This window comes from Eriocheir sinensis, chromosome 29 (assembly GCF_024679095.1).
Source record: "Eriocheir sinensis breed Jianghai 21 chromosome 29, ASM2467909v1, whole genome shotgun sequence".
NCBI classification, from domain to species: domain Eukaryota; kingdom Metazoa; phylum Arthropoda; class Malacostraca; order Decapoda; family Varunidae; genus Eriocheir; species Eriocheir sinensis.
In genome coordinates, this window is record NC_066537.1 from 1,016,546 (window position 1) to 1,032,136 (window position 15,591).

A 15,591-nucleotide genomic window follows, 5' to 3' on the forward strand; every position below is an offset into this window, starting at 1 on the left:
GTTTTGCGGGTTGAGTGCTCCCTTACGGTGGAGCTGCTGGTGTTCTCGCCTCCGTGTTTTTTGGCTTTCGAAGAGCCACTTGGTCACAGAGTAGCCTCCCGAAACGGGCTGCTCCAACAGGGTTCAAGTGGATGCCATCAGGAAGGAACAAGTCTGAATCGTAGTAAAAATTGTTCCACAAATTAGCGAACTGGACGTTTTCTTGTGAGCAAAGGGACTGAAGTCTGTTGTTTGTGCTGAAGGCCTTACTGTAAAAGCTAGATTCGGCACTGACCCTCGGGAGGATTCCTGAGATTATGACGTTACTGGCATCTGTTTTACGTTTATACTGCGTGATCATGCGGCGGTATTTCTCAAGCAGTTCATCAGAAAGGGTTGTCTTTACGTCATTCGTCCCCGCGTGAATGACAAAGAGGGTGTTTCGGTCGGCATTTCTCGTGACATCATCGCACGCTGCGGTGATGTCATCCAGTCTGGCACCTGGATAGCAGTAACGTTTTCTGTGGCCGTTTGATGAACGACCACAGAACTTGACCAGCAGGCCACGCACCATGGAGTCCCCAACTAGGCGAGTCTCGAACTCATCCTCCATGGTGTCTGCCAGCACCTGGAACCTATTGAAGGTATTGGGGGTCAGTAAATTCTTGGTTGCCTGCTTTGGTTTGGCTCCATTCCTTACAGGTTGGAACCCGACATCCTGTGAAGCAGGAAGAGAAGCGTTAAGTGGGGCAGGCTGGAAGTTGTCCTGTGAGGCAGGCTGGGAGTTAGCCTGTGAAGCAGGCTGGGGTTAGCTTGTGAGGCAGGCTGGGAGGGAAAGAGATTAAAAGAGAGAGGTAGGGAGGGTCAGGTAAAGGTGAGGAAAGAGGGGGAGAGAAAAGGTGTGAGTGGGAGGGAAAGAGATTAAAAGAGAAAAACTGGAAGGGAGGTGAAAGGAAAAGAAGAAAGAAATGAGAAGGAAGGAGAAAAATACAGGGACGGAGAGGGAGGAGAAAGAAAGGAAGTGGGGGAGGAGTGAACCAGGAAAAAGACTAACAGCGCAATAGGCCGCGACGGAAAAATATAAAAAATAGGTGGGTGACGTAGGTGCTTATTTAGGTGTGTTGCTACGTTTTCATTTTTTAGGCTAGAAAATGCTTATTTTACCGCAAAACCCCGCGATATAGCAAAAAATCCGCAATACGATACAATTTAAAAATCCGCGATACAGCGAGACCGCGATAAGTGAACCGCCATATGGCGAGGGATTACTGTATATATGCCCACCCACCTCCTGCAGACTCCTTTTGTTCTTATGTTCAGTTCCTCTTTACTGATGAACTGTTGTTCCCTTATGCATGCTATAGTGCTTCTCATTCTCAAGCCACACACAGCCATTCTTACCCATCGCCACATTCCCCCCCAGGCCGTAGCATCCATGTCTCCCGGAATAACAAGCATTCTGGAGCTGCTGAAGGAGTACGCCAGGCACTGTCACCCACTGGACGAGGACGAGGAGGAGGACAAACACCAACATCCTCAGCAGCACACCCACGCCCAGAGGGTGGCCACCACTGTGAAGGCCTACGCCCTGCTCTGTGCCTTCCCCTCCAGAGTGCTGTTGGAGGAGGAGGGTGCTGGGGGGGGCGGGGCAGGAGCAGGGGGAGGGTTTGACTGCTCTGCGTTTGTGAAGGGACTCACCTACCTGTTCAATGTGAGTGGTTATTGTTGTTACTTGTGGCTTTGACTAGTTTGGGGCCAGTTATTTATTTCACTTATTTATTTACCTATTCATTTATTTATTCAATAAGATTTATTCATTGCTTGTTTTTGTTCTGTTAGAACAACCATAGCTTGTTAACCCTAGAATGGAAACCGTATGCCGTTTAGCACAAAAATTAAGGTGTTTTTGAAACTCGCGCTCACTGTGGTTAACCTTGGCCGACTTTTTCAACTCATTCATGGGCATGTATTAGTGCATCGGGTGACCTGTGGAGTAGAGAATATCACAGTCCGCTGCTCCTTCCCACTTCTCTGGTATGGGTGCCCCGTGTGCCATTCGGCACAGCGTTTCCTGTAACGTTTTTGTTGTCAAAAAAAGTTTTGAAAGTGGCCATTTTGACCCAGGTGTGATGACATGTAGGATTTTTTTGGGGGTGTGTGAGTATACATTAGCCTTTGTACTTCACCAAAAACTATATACATTAGTGATTTTTTAAATTTTTTTTATTCGCTGATGCGTGATAATGTCCATGTTACGAGGCAGATCGTTCAATGAGTATGACTTTTGCCGCAAGCACAACAAAATAACGATTGGAACCGTTTACAGACCTCCAAAGCAACAAGCAGCGGACGACGAAGCGCTATATGAGGAAATTCACACCATAACACAAAACAAACAGTCAGTCATTACTGGGGACTTTAACTGTTCCAACATTGACTGGACCACGATGATTGGAGATCAGGAGGGTAACAGATTGCTCAAAATGTTAGAGGACACTTTTCTAGCTCAAATTGTTACCCAACCGACAAGGGAAAATAACTTACTAGACCTAGTACTCGTGGGTGATTCAGATCTCACACGTGAATGTCAGGTCGGCGAAAAACTAAGTGGTTGCGACCATCACCTCAGACTGACTTGGTCGGCTAGATTTCGATCGCCGATAGAGTCGGTCTGTCGGCTCCCTGCTACGGGCCGCCTTTGGCAAAGGCCCGTGCTCCCTTGTGCAAGAGGGAGCAATCTTCTCCCCCCCCCCCCCCCTAATTCGCCTAAAGATCAAAACAGACCATGAACTCACCAAAAACAGGTCCAGGATTCCAGACTACAAAAGAGCCAATTTTAATCTCGCTCGTGAGCTGCTAACCCAGACGACTTGGGAATCCATGAACCTCACTCCTGTGGACGGCGCATGGAACCGTTTCAAGAACAAGCTCCTAGAGGTAGAGAGAACAACTGCTCCCATGAAGACTAGGAGAACAAATAATGCCACAAGCCCACCATGGATCACTACCCAAGTTCGACAGGCAATTAATTTAAAGAAGAGAAAATACAATTTGCAAAAGGAAAACAGCACTGATGAGGTTCGCGAACAGTACCATCAAAGCCTCAGAGCTTGCAGGACTCTCATTCGCCAGCGTAAACACGACTATGAAAAGCAGATTGCGCGCGAAGCTAAGTCCAACCTGAAAAAGTTCTCCACGTAAATAAGAACCAAAAAGAAGACAAAAAGCAATATCGGTCCCCTAAAGGATGAAAGTGACTTACTAACACAGGACAGCAGACAAATGGTCGAAATCCTAAACAGAAACTTCACGTCTGTGTTCACGGTCGAGAACACCCAGTCCGTACCCGAGAGCCCTACCCCACCGATGGGAATTACTCCCCTTGAAATTGGCACAATCGATGAACGGGATGTGAAAAAGTACCTAGACAAACTCGAGACAAACAAGTCTACCGGACCCGACGACTTGTCACCCAGGCTGCTCAAGGAACTCAAGCAGCAAATCCTCAAGCCACTCACTGCCATCTACAATCTGTCCCTACAACAAAACAAAGTCCCAGAAGACTGGAAACAAGCGAACGTAACACCGATCTACAAAAAGGGAGACAAAAGTGTGGCCCTAAACTACAGACCAATCAGCTTGACCTCAGTGGCGGGAAAAATCCTTGAGAAGATCATCAGAGACAAACTCGTTAGGTTGTTTAAAGACAACAACATCATTTCCGATGCTCAGCACGGTTTCAGGAACAAGCGCTCATGCTTAACCAATTTACTGGACTTCTTCCAAGGTATCTATGAAAACTGGGATAATCATATCCCCAGTGATGTTATATATCTAGACTTTCAAAAAGCCTTTGACAAAGTCCCACATGAAAGACTCCTCAAGAAACTCAAGTTGGCGGGGTTAGGTGACAATCTGACAGCGTGGATCAAAGACTGGCTCACTGGAAGAAAACAACGAGTTGTACTCAACGGACAGGCCTCCGAGTGGCTCCCGGTCACAAGTGGAGTGCCACAGGGGTCAGTGCTGGGACCCATACTCTTCATCATATATATCAACGACCAAGAACTAGGACTGAAATCCAATCTTTCAAAATTTGCCGACGACACAAAGGTGGGTGGGAAGGCCCTCACGACGGAAGACTGCGAAATTATCCAGAGAGACCTGGACCTGATCACTCTGTGGTCAGAAAAATGTCAGATGTCCTTCAACACTACCAAATGTAAAGTAATGCATATCGGATCCAGAAACAGCAACCACACATACCACATGGGTGGCGAACCACTACATGTTGTGCAAGAGGAAAGAGACCTTGGGGTCACCATCAGCAGTGACTTGAAACAAACAAAACACTGCAAGTCCGCCTGTAAGAAAGCCAATACAATGCTTGGATTCATAGTGAGGAACTTCGAATACAAGACACCGGGAGTTATGTTATCCTTGTATAATTCGCTGGTAAGGCCCCACCTGGAATACGCCGTGCAATTCTGGTCTCCAAATTACAGGAAAGACATTGAATTACTTGAAAGAGTACAGCGCCGCGCCACGAAGATGATACCATCACTGAGGACGAAACCCTATGAAGAGCGACTCGAGCGACTCAGCCTCTTCACGTTGGAAAAGAGACGCCTGCGGGGAGACATGATACAAGTCTTTAAGTACCTGAACAAGCTCAGCAACATTGATCACTCCAAGCTCTTCACGCTGCAAACTAACCTGAGAACAAGAAACAACGGAAAAACTATTCAAGCAAAGTGATGCAATACTGACATCGGCAGGAGTTATTTCTCGAATAGAGTGGTTAGCCACTGGAACAGCCTTCCTGCAGAAGTGGTTAGCGCAGAGAGCATCAACTCATTCAAGAAATGCATTGATCGCCACTTTGCTGCATCGGGAGTGAACTGAACGTACCTGTGGTGCCCCGCAGGGCAATGCATCTACAAACACAGACGCAGTAACATCACCTGACCCAGTACGAACATCACAAATAAATAAGGAAGAAGAAAGCTACGTAGAACGTTTGAATTCATCCAACTTTAAGAACAATTTGAAGAACACAGCACAGCGAGGCGACAGTGTGAAGAACAAATCATTATCGAAACGCACAGGAAGCAAAAAGGGGCGTCCCAGGCCACCATACAGCCGGCGCTCTGCCGGCTTCCCGAAACCACCCACTTCACCCAACGACAGCACCACGCCAAAGGCTATAAGGACGATAATCATGTAAACTGAAGCCATGTAGAATAACACTACTCATGAATATTCACTCTTATGTACTATAACCATAGAGGATGTAACCAGATCATAGGGTTAGGAGTGCACCCTCAGTGCAGGAGCCTTATGTGCACAGTCAATAGTTATGACGTACTAATGACGTATAGTGACGTAGGCAATCGCCCATATAAGGGTTCCCTCGGCATACTCGAGGCAGAACTAGAAATCATTCTGACCAACACTCACGTGTCCCTCTAATTTTTAGACACAACATGTGTCGTGTGTTCATCTACGCTGTCGTGAGTAGAAAGTGAAGTGTTGTACCAGAAAGGAAAGCGTAATAGTGTCCATTGTGTATAGTGGTATTGTTTAGATTATAAGAGTATATGTATATCCAGTGTATGTGTAATAAGAAATAGTTAGAATTGCAACTAGTATTGAAGTAGGAAGATACGTGTCCCTTAACAGGCAGTGAGCAAGGCCTGACGACCCGCTGGGTCTTATTGAAGTGTATTTTATATTATTCTTGTTATTCATAGTGTTAAGATAGGTTAAAATAAATATGAAAAAGTGATAACGTTTCATCACCCCAACTACGAGCTCCTTCAAATACTCTTGAAGTACCAGAACATTAAATCAGTTGTCGCAAGTACAAATTAGTCTTAGATCTCCTTGAGAGCCCAGTAGCGGGCTACAACGTACCCAAGAGTAGGTGCACAAGTGCTTTAATCCTTCACTGCAAACCACTCCTATGGCAAACGGATTGATTAAATCACTGAAAGCAGGCAGCCTAGTAATGAGCCAGCAGGCTTTCTGCTGCCTGCTAGTCCATGTTTCCATGTTTCCTCCTCCTTCTCCTCCACCTTCTCCTCCTCCTCCACTCCCTTCCCTCCACCCAGCAGCTTCTCCACTCTGTTCCCTCCACACACAAGCTTCTCCACTCTTCCTTCCCTCCCCTGCCAAAGTCTTATTCTATGGCTCCCCTACCAACCCTGTCCCTCCCTTCCTTCCCCTGCCAAACTCTTATTCGATGCCTCCCCTATTAACTTTTTCTCTCTTTTCCCTCTCCAGCTTCTCCTCAGCTACCGTCGGAAGGCAGTCGTGGCACAGGCCGGGCTGCTGGTGGTGTCACAACTGCAGGTGGTGGTGGACAAGGGCAACTTTGGCGGTGATGACAACAACGGTAATGGACAGCAGAGGGGGCGGTATGCTATGAACCACCGCCACTCCGTCCTCAAGGATCTCAACGAACTCCTTAGCAACCTCAGTGTTGGGGTGCGCACGGGACTCAGGCGACAGTGTTCCACCCTCTTGTAAGGACCTTGGATGGCTGGTGTGGCTGGCTGGGTGTGGCTGGATGTGGATTGTTTGGTGTGGTTGGCTGGGTGTTGTTGGTTGGGTGTGGCTAGCTGGACATGGATGGCTGGGTGTGGCTGGCTGGACATGAATGGCTGGGTGACTGACTGACTAGGTGGGGCTGGGTGTGGCTGACTGGATGGGTGTGGCTGGGATGAATGGGTGGCTGTGGCTAACTGGGTGTGGTCGAGTGTGGCTGACTGGATGGCTGACCGGCTGGTTGTGGCTGGCTGGCTGGCTGGGTAAATGAATATGTTTGTAGTTTTGTGTATTTAGCAATTTGTTTTATTTATCTTTTATAGTTTTCCCAGGCAATGGATGGCCTGTCATTCCCTTTGGCTGGCTGATTGGCTGGTGTTGTTTATAATACTTATTTATGCATTAATTTATATAGCACTTGGAGTCATGTCATTGGTTGAAGAGGAAAAAATATTGCCCAGTGCATCTTACTCTTAAATGATGAACAAACTTCTATCAAAATCATTGGTGTGAGCTGTAACATCAGCACATTTATTAAACATTCACCCTTTGCTGTGAGCTCTAACACCAACACAGTTTCCCCCACTCAACACACACGTATACATTTATTGAACATACAGCCATACCTCGTTTTACGAGTTTAACACTTTCCATCCGTGACGCAGACGTCGGCATCACAGTATGGAAAGGGTCAAGAGAAAATGGAAGAGGATTAATCTTTTTCTAAACCTCTCAATCCTCCTCTAAATTCTTCTTAATTCATTCCAAAATTTTGCTCGCACACCAAAACACTTGTAAACCAAAAGGAATTTCCCCATTGAAATTAATGTGAATCCCATTAATGCATCCCATATCTCAAAAAAATTTTTATATAGTAATCATTTTACATGTTATGTTAAACAGAATTAAAGTAATTTTACTAACAGATAGCAATTATAAAAATTTAATAATATGAAACGCAAACCATTGTGTTTCGGTTGTTATGGAGACTCCCACAACTGCTAACTACGCTCAAAGTGGAGGCTTTGCACCAGGGTTTAGCAGCCGCAGTTTCCCTATTCTTGAGGCACCGGAACTCCGTTTGACCACCAACGTGAAGCTAATTAACCTGATGTATCGTCCAAGATGGAGGGTGAACGGGGGTCAGTCACAGGAGGGCATACAAGCTGCCGAGGCTTTGCCTCCCGTTCCTGTTGTGAGCATAGTATCCGTCGTTCCTGTTTTCTTCTTTGCAGCACCATCCCTTTTAACCATCTTTGTGGGGTACCTACATTGTTAAAGCACAATTAATGCACACTGTACTCATGAAAACACAAAGATCGCACACCAAAGCACAAATGCAATCAGACACGAGCGCACGGGTGCCATCTCTACTAGTTTCCAACATGGACTGAGACTAGGGTTGCCAACTTGCCGCCCTTTTTTTAAAATACGGAATGCTATTTGTTCCGTATTTGGTTGTCTGAATGGTTAAGGGGAGCAGCCGTTTTTTACCCTTTTTCTTTATTCAATAGGTTATTGTCATGATTTGTATACCAGACATAAAGGACACCATATGCATAAGATTTAGCCCCAAAAAAACAATATCACCTTTCCATTTTTTACCAATGACTATTTTTGGAAAATTTGAATTTTTTTTGAAAAGGCTATTTCTGCTATGATAATTGCTCTACATGGGAACAAATACTAAAGTACAAGAACCATGTTTAGGCTGATGAAAGTATAGTGAAATATTGTACGTATTAACCCTTTCCTTGCTAAGCACTCGCAACAAGACTATCCCCTCAGGCGCGCTCTTTCACCTCAGCGGGGGAAGGGGATCACTTTTAACAGCTGTATCTCAAAAACTATTCATCACAGCTACAAAACAAAAACAACATTGGAAAGAAGAGGCCAAGATCTATAAGATTCGGTTATGTTAGCCTCTCCTGCAAATGTACAGGCACGTTCAGGGGGTGTTTTTTGCACCGCTCCAATCCCTCAAACTACCGTCCTATTGCTTTACTTTCTTGGTCATCCTCTAGCCGTTCGGTGAAACTTTACATATCAAAAGCTTTTGATAGGGTCTGGCAAATCTTCTTTCTAAACTACCCTCCTACGGTTTCTATCCTTCTCTCTGTACCTTTATCTCCAGTTTCCTTTCTGACCGTTCTATTTCTGCCGTGGTAGACGGTCACTGTTCTTCCCTAAATCTATTAACTCTTTCCTGTTGTTCATTGATGATCTTCTTTCCAAAACGAACTGTCCTATCCATATGATTCCACTCTGCATTATTCAACTTCTTTTAATAGAAGACCCACCCTTCAGGAACTTAACGACTCAAGGCTGGAGGCTGCAAGCCTCAGACCTTACTATTATTTCTGATTGGGGCAAGAAGAACCTGGTGTCCTCAACGCCTCAAAACACAGTTTCTCCACCTATCCACTCGACACAATCTTCCAAACAACTATCCCTATTCTTTGACAACACCCAGCTATCACCTTCCTCAACACTAAACATCCTCGGTCTATCCTTAACTCAAAATCTCAACTGAAACTTCATATCTCATCTCTTACTAAATCAGCTTCCTCGAGGCTGGGCGTTCTGTACCGTCTCCGCCAGTTCTTCTCCCTGCACAGTTGCTGTCCATATACAGGGCCTTGTCCCCCCTCGTATGGAGTATGCATCTCATGGCTCTTCTGGACAGAGTGGAGGCAAAGGCTCTTCGTCTCATCAGCTCTCCTCCTCATACTGATAGTCTTCTACCTCTTAAATTCCGCCGCAATGTTGCCTCTCTTTCTATCTTCTATCGATATTTCCACGCTGACTGCTCTTCTGAACTTGCTAACTGCATGCCTCCCCCCGCTGCACTCGACTTTCTACTCATGCTCATCCCTATACTGTCCAAACCCCTTATGCAAGAGTTAACCAGCATCTTCACTCTTTCATCCCTCACGCTGGTAAACTCTGGAACAATCTTCCTTCATCTGTATTTCCTCCTGCCTACGACTTGAACTCTTTCAAGAGGAGGGTATCAGGACACCTCTCCTCCCGAAACTGACTTATCTTACCTCTTTGGATTCTTTTTTTTTTTTTCTTTTTTTTAATGTTTACTTTTTTGTGCCCTTGAGCTGTCTCCTTTGCTGTAAAAAAAAAAAAAAAAAAAAAAAGTGAGTGCGACTGGCGCACGCAGCGAGCTTTTAGCACCACCAGCAAGTGACGCTAGTGCTCGCTCTTTTAACCTCTGTATCTCAAAAACTATTCATCACAGCTAAAAAACAAAAACACTATTGGAAAGAGGAGGCCAAGATCTATAAGATTTGGTAATGTAAGCCTCTCCTGCAAATGTACAGGCATGTTCAGGGGGTGTTGCCTGTGAAGACGTACATTTATACGTGCACGACGGTCAGCCGTAAGGCAACTACTGAGTAGATCTCTTGATGATGGGGTGCTGGCAGGGCAGTATTGCCAACTGCAAAATTTACAACTATTTGGTCAAAATATCAGTCATGTGATAAGTGAAGCTATGCAAAAATGTCGCTATATTGGTCAACAACATCCACCAGTTGCTTGGCTGTAGATTTTTTGCCTTGGGCTGATATGATTTTCCACCAAATTTAGTGGAGAACCCACTCAATTGGCAATTCTGTGTTGTGAGGAATAGTGTTGGAACACTCATATGCAGGAGATTTGAGTGCGACTGGAGCTCGCAGCGAGCGTTTAGCACCACCAGCAAATACACCTAACACTCGCTACGAGCATTTAGCAATGAAAGGGTTAATAATCATTAGTTTGCGGAATATAAATTTTCAAACTTTCATGCTCATAATTTCCCCCTAAAAATTCAGACATAAATACACCATAATTCACTCACTTCATATATGAGAAAAAAAAACTCACTATATTTTGATTCTTACAAGTCTAGGCCTGGTTTTGGTGTTGGTTTCATCGAAATCAGTTGAAAAATGATGGAGAAATTGAAGTGCAAAGGTATATAACTTACATTTTGAGATATGGCCAGGTAAAGTTTTGGATGCATAACATTCAAACATAGCGAAGTGATATCATGGCATTTATTTCATTTATTTGTAATGATACATAAAAAGATATATCTTTATGCTCAGTCATATATTTTGATGTCCAGGCACAAAATATTCTGTCTGTAAGGCTCCTGGTTCCCCTTCCCCCCGCCTCAGCTTGAGGCGGGGGGGAGGCTCACAAAGGATCGAGGGGTGTCACAGCTGCCAAGCTACTCATTGTTGCCAAGTTTGTTTCAGAATGCTCCTGGAGCATATGTCACCTCTTTCCTCTTCTCTTTGATGTTCTGGGATCTCTTCTTCCTCATGCTTTTCCTTTTAGTATCTTTTACTTGAATTTTGAGAGAGTAGTTGAGGGCGTTTGATTTTATTCCAAGATATTGCAAGAAATTTACTTTGTTGTATCCAAAATTATGGTGAAGGATGGTGATGTGGGAAACAAATTGGACTTTGATGCTCCAGCAAACTTGACTTTCTGACATCGCCAGATCTTTGAATGGAAGCTTTCATTTGTGTTCTGAGTGAGCCCCTGAGTGCATTGCTCCAGTAGATCTTTAGTTGCCAGGGACTCACAAACTTGTCTGACCTTTTTCTCACTTTTTGCATCCAGATTTATTACTAAAGATGACCTTTTGAATTTGATCTTCTCTCTTCTCCTTTTTTGAGTGCAGCTTGCTAGCAGCACCATGAGTTTTCTCCCTGCTGGCAAAGTCCATGGCGTGGACGTGTCTTGGTGCTGAACACGTGATGGAATGTGGCCGTGACTGCTTTCTGCATTTCCACAAATGGTTTATTTATATTGTTTCTTATTTCTATTCCATAGTATGATGTCAGGGTAGCAATGGTGGTGTCAGACAGTTTGTTCTTTCCACCCAGGGTACTCAGTCTCCTCCTTTTTCCAGTCTTCATTACAGTCTCCACTCTGTCTTCGTCTCTCAGCTTCCTCAGTCGTGTTCCCATCCTCTTCTGAACGTGATTTATACATTCCAATTTTGTGACTTTGAGCTCTTCGTAGGGCCCACGTCCATTGTTCATGTTGGAAATGGCAAGGTACGTGCTTGCATCACCATCGCTAACCATATTTCTGTATCTGAAGCCCAGGGACTCTGATCTTGGAAACATCCTCAGTGCAGCTGCTTGTTCCATGGCTGCTGATGATCCCTCATAGTTCTTGGCACATTCTTCATTGTGCAGGGTCCTCCAGACATTGAATTCTTCTTCAGAAATTTTTCTATCTTTCAGTTGTCCTTCTTTAATGCTGCACATTTGGCAAAACTTGTTCAGCACCTCAGTATCAACGACAAAGCCAGTGCAAACTTCAATGATGACTCCCATGCTAATCTGTGAAGTATGCCCTCTCTTCATCCACGAGCCATTGTAGTAAATGTTGATGCTGAGTCTTCCATCTTCATCAGGAACAGTGTCCCATGTGTTGCATGTAGTGCAGGCAGGTCTATAGCCTCATACACTTTCTTCTGCTTCACAGTGAAAAAAAATTCCATTTCTTGATAAAGATATTTCAGCTGCCTGTAATATTTATTATTACCCATTACAGGCATGCCATATAACCCTTGTATTCTTCGTATGCCAGCATATCCAAAATCTTCTATGACTGACTGGTGTACTGCGGCGACATTTTTTCTGTAGGGTGGTGAACGTAGTTGTGCAGATGATTGACATGGTGCAGGTGTTGAGGTGATCTTTTCATTACAGCCTCACAGTGTAGGTCGGTGACAGTCTCGAAGCCATCTGGTGAAAATTGAACATCATAGTCGTCGCCACACAAGCATTGGGTGGACAATATTTCTCTGATGTTTCTTTTTTCTTTTTCTTTTTCTTTTTTTACATTGCGCCGTTAGGCTTTTTTACTGGTGGGGGCCTGATGGTCGGCCCAGCCCGTTGTGGCGCAGGCGAGTGTTTATAGTGGCGCCATCTTGTTTTGGCTTATACTGCCCCCCGGAGCTCATCTTTGAGCCTCTCTTTGGAGAGGTAATCTAGGGTCTGGGTTGATAGGTGGTCTTCAGGGCAGCATGTGGGTAGTCTTAGGCCACTCTGCGGTGACTGAAAAATCCCAGCTGTGTGACAGCCAGAATTCGAACCTGCATCCCTCCTGGATCTCCCGGACGCAGCGCTGGCACGCTAACCACTCAGCCACCGCTTATTACTGCTTATTACTATACATTCTTCTTCACTTGAGTCTTGTTTTTCCGGATCTTCTTTCAGTATTGTTCTTCATAGGTCATAGCGAGGTGTTGTGGGTGTTGTTTGTGCAGCAGGAGTGGTGGGTGAGGTCGACAGGCCAGGAGAGCCAGAGGCCGGAGGTGGCAAGGGTGGTGAGTGTGGTCTGGGTGCGGCACTAGCTAAACCTGTCTTCGACTGTGACCTCTGCTGCCTTTTTCTCTTGTTTTATGTTCTGTCCTGCTTCTACAAGATGTATATACTTCTTAGATCGCCGTCCCATTCCCAGGTATGCCAGGAACAGCCCGGAAGTGTGATGCTAGGTAGGGGCCTTATGGGGATTGTAACAGGAGGGCAAAGCAGCGCAGCCTCACTTTGATGAGCTCAGATGAGCCCTGAGGCCGTATGTGTGTGTGTGAGCCGGAGTATAGAGAAGGATAAATGCCAGATGTCACTAACAGGGTAACATGTGTCTCAAAAATAAATGTAATAATCGATGTATTACATACCTAGTACATATCATAATATCAAGTTTATGTGTGGGGGGTCCATTATACGCCCATAAGAAAAAAAAGGAATGCGAATTTTAAAGAAAAACTATGTGATTAGATTCTCAAAAGGCATACGCAGCGGAAGAATTTTTTTGTCAGTTTTTCATTTTGACCGATTTTCTTCGTTTTTGGCCTGGCCGGCCCCCTTAAGCAGGTAAAGTTCAGTATTTTAAAACTGTAGTGGCCGCATTTTTGGGTGAACCACAAAACCAGTCCATAAAATTATGTTTGTCAACGGTTGTCCTGAAATACATGTAAAGTACGTGTCATAACGTCCCTCTCCCTTCCTCCTGCCTTCACCAGCAGCGGCTGTCAGTCATGGCAGGCTAGAGAAATTTTAGTGTTGCCAACCGTTCCTTGAAATATGGATTCGTTCTGTATTGGAGAATGGGATGTTACATTCCTTTATTTTTTTTTTAGCTCGAGGTGGCAACCGTAACTGAGACTCTATTCCCATTGTTTTCCACTTTGAGCACTCTCATCTTGCAGTGAACAAAGGGAACCCACGCTCACATCTTCGACTTGTACAAAAAAACACACCAGTCATCGTCGAAAGACCAACTTGGTTGGCTAGGCTGACAGCAGCCGATAGAGTTGGTCTGTCAGCATCCTCCCCTCCCCTTCATGAGCCGTCACCTGGAAGGGCCTGTGGTCCCTCCTCGGAGGGACGTACGTGCTTGACCCTGACGGCCTCCATATAGTCCGTGTCCCTACCCTTGAGGTGGCGACATAAAAAAAAAGCACAAACAGGGTGCTCATATACTAAGTCACTGCTCGTAAACCAAGGCATTTTTTGTGATCTTTTTTGCTTGTAAATCCAAACACTTGTTAACTAAGGCACTCGTAAACCCAGGTATGACTACAGTAATCCCTCGCCTATCGCGGGGGTTAGGTTCCAGAACCCCCCGCGATAGGCGAAAATCCACGAAGTAGCGACCTTATATTTTTTTTGTATTTATATTTAGTACTTATTTTCCCCATCAATTACCTTTACGATACTAGAATTTAAGATTATGGGTTTGTTTTCACTGCCCCTTCTTACTGTTCCAACCCAGTACCCACTGCCATTTCTGCAGTGCCCGTACAAGTTCGTGCCGCCCCGGGTGCCCCTTCGGTATTGCTGTTTCTCAATTTTCAAAGTCAGGTTGTTTTTTAATTAGCTACTTCTTTCTCTGATTTAGAATTCTAATTAAGAAACTTGTTCATCGTTCAAAAGCTTAGTAAAGTAGTCGTTTCAAGGATTCGATTACTGAAAAAATAATCGACTGCAATATTTTTTTGAGAAAGTAATAGAAGTAATCATTTACAAATAATTGATTACCCCCCACACCACTCACCCCACGCCTGCCTTCCCAGCACACATCTGCCGGGGCTGTTGAAGGAGGCTGGGGACTATGACACCCAGGCCAGCATTGTGGAGCTCATGTACCGCCTCACCACCTCAACCGAGCGGAGCCACAGCGTCACACAGTGGTTCCCCGAGCTGGAGTGTACCGTACACTGCCTCTTCCTCACCATATCAGAGTTTGACCCGGTGAGTGTGTGTGTGTGTGTATAATTTACCAAGGCCTGATCACGAGTTGGACTCGCTGTCACCAGTAAGTACCCTCCTGACAAGAGCAAGCTTATATGATCGATCTCTGGGTACTGCCAGGACCCCACACACCACACGCCCCATCCCCTTTCCTCAAGGGGGGACAGTAACCACTCCTTGTTAGCAGAAAAATCCCAGCCTGAGTGGGGCTCGAACCTCTGCCCGTCAGGCCGCAAAGCTTTGCAACGCAGAGCCTTTATAAGCACTGAGGTATGGAGCGGTATTGGGGGCGGGTGTGTGTGTGTGTGTGTTTGTTTGTTTGTTTGTTTGTTTGTTTATTTATTGTCGTGTTGGGGGAGTCTGAGGCGTGCATTATCTTGCTCTGACAACCTGCTGTACATCTCAAGTTGTCCAATTTCTTGGATATTATATGACAGCCTATGCATAGGATATAGTTGTCAGTATCAATATTATGCAGGCAGCAATGACGAATACAGTCAGTTATAGTTGATTTTGAGTTTGAAGTAATTAATACTGTCACTGTTGATTTATATATAGTAGCTGAATATAATTATTAAATATCCTAGGCACTGCCCTCTGCAGAAAAAAAGTATAACAGAACAGCTGCCTGCGACAATAATATTAATTTGAAGCTCAAAGTCACTTATAATTTTCTGTGTTTTTCATTTCTGCCTGCATACCACTGGTGCTGACGACATTCCTATGTGTAGGCTGTCACATAGCAGCCATGAAATGGAACACGCCATGTGACGGCAGGTTGCCG

The 15,591-nt window shown here is 45.0% G+C and overlaps 1 protein-coding gene across 1 annotated transcript in view; it reads left to right on the forward strand.

Moving 5' to 3' along the window:
- LOC127005267 (uncharacterized) overlaps nucleotides 1–15,591 on the forward strand; it is a 67,062-nt gene that overhangs the window by 20,714 nt on the left and 30,757 nt on the right. The window contains exons 3-5 of the mRNA XM_050874060.1: nucleotides 1,403–1,690; nucleotides 6,265–6,506; nucleotides 14,630–14,807. Of these exons, the coding sequence (XP_050730017.1) occupies nucleotides 1,403–1,690; nucleotides 6,265–6,506; nucleotides 14,630–14,807 (708 nt within the window). The remainder of the gene's footprint in view (nucleotides 1–1,402; nucleotides 1,691–6,264; nucleotides 6,507–14,629; nucleotides 14,808–15,591) is intronic.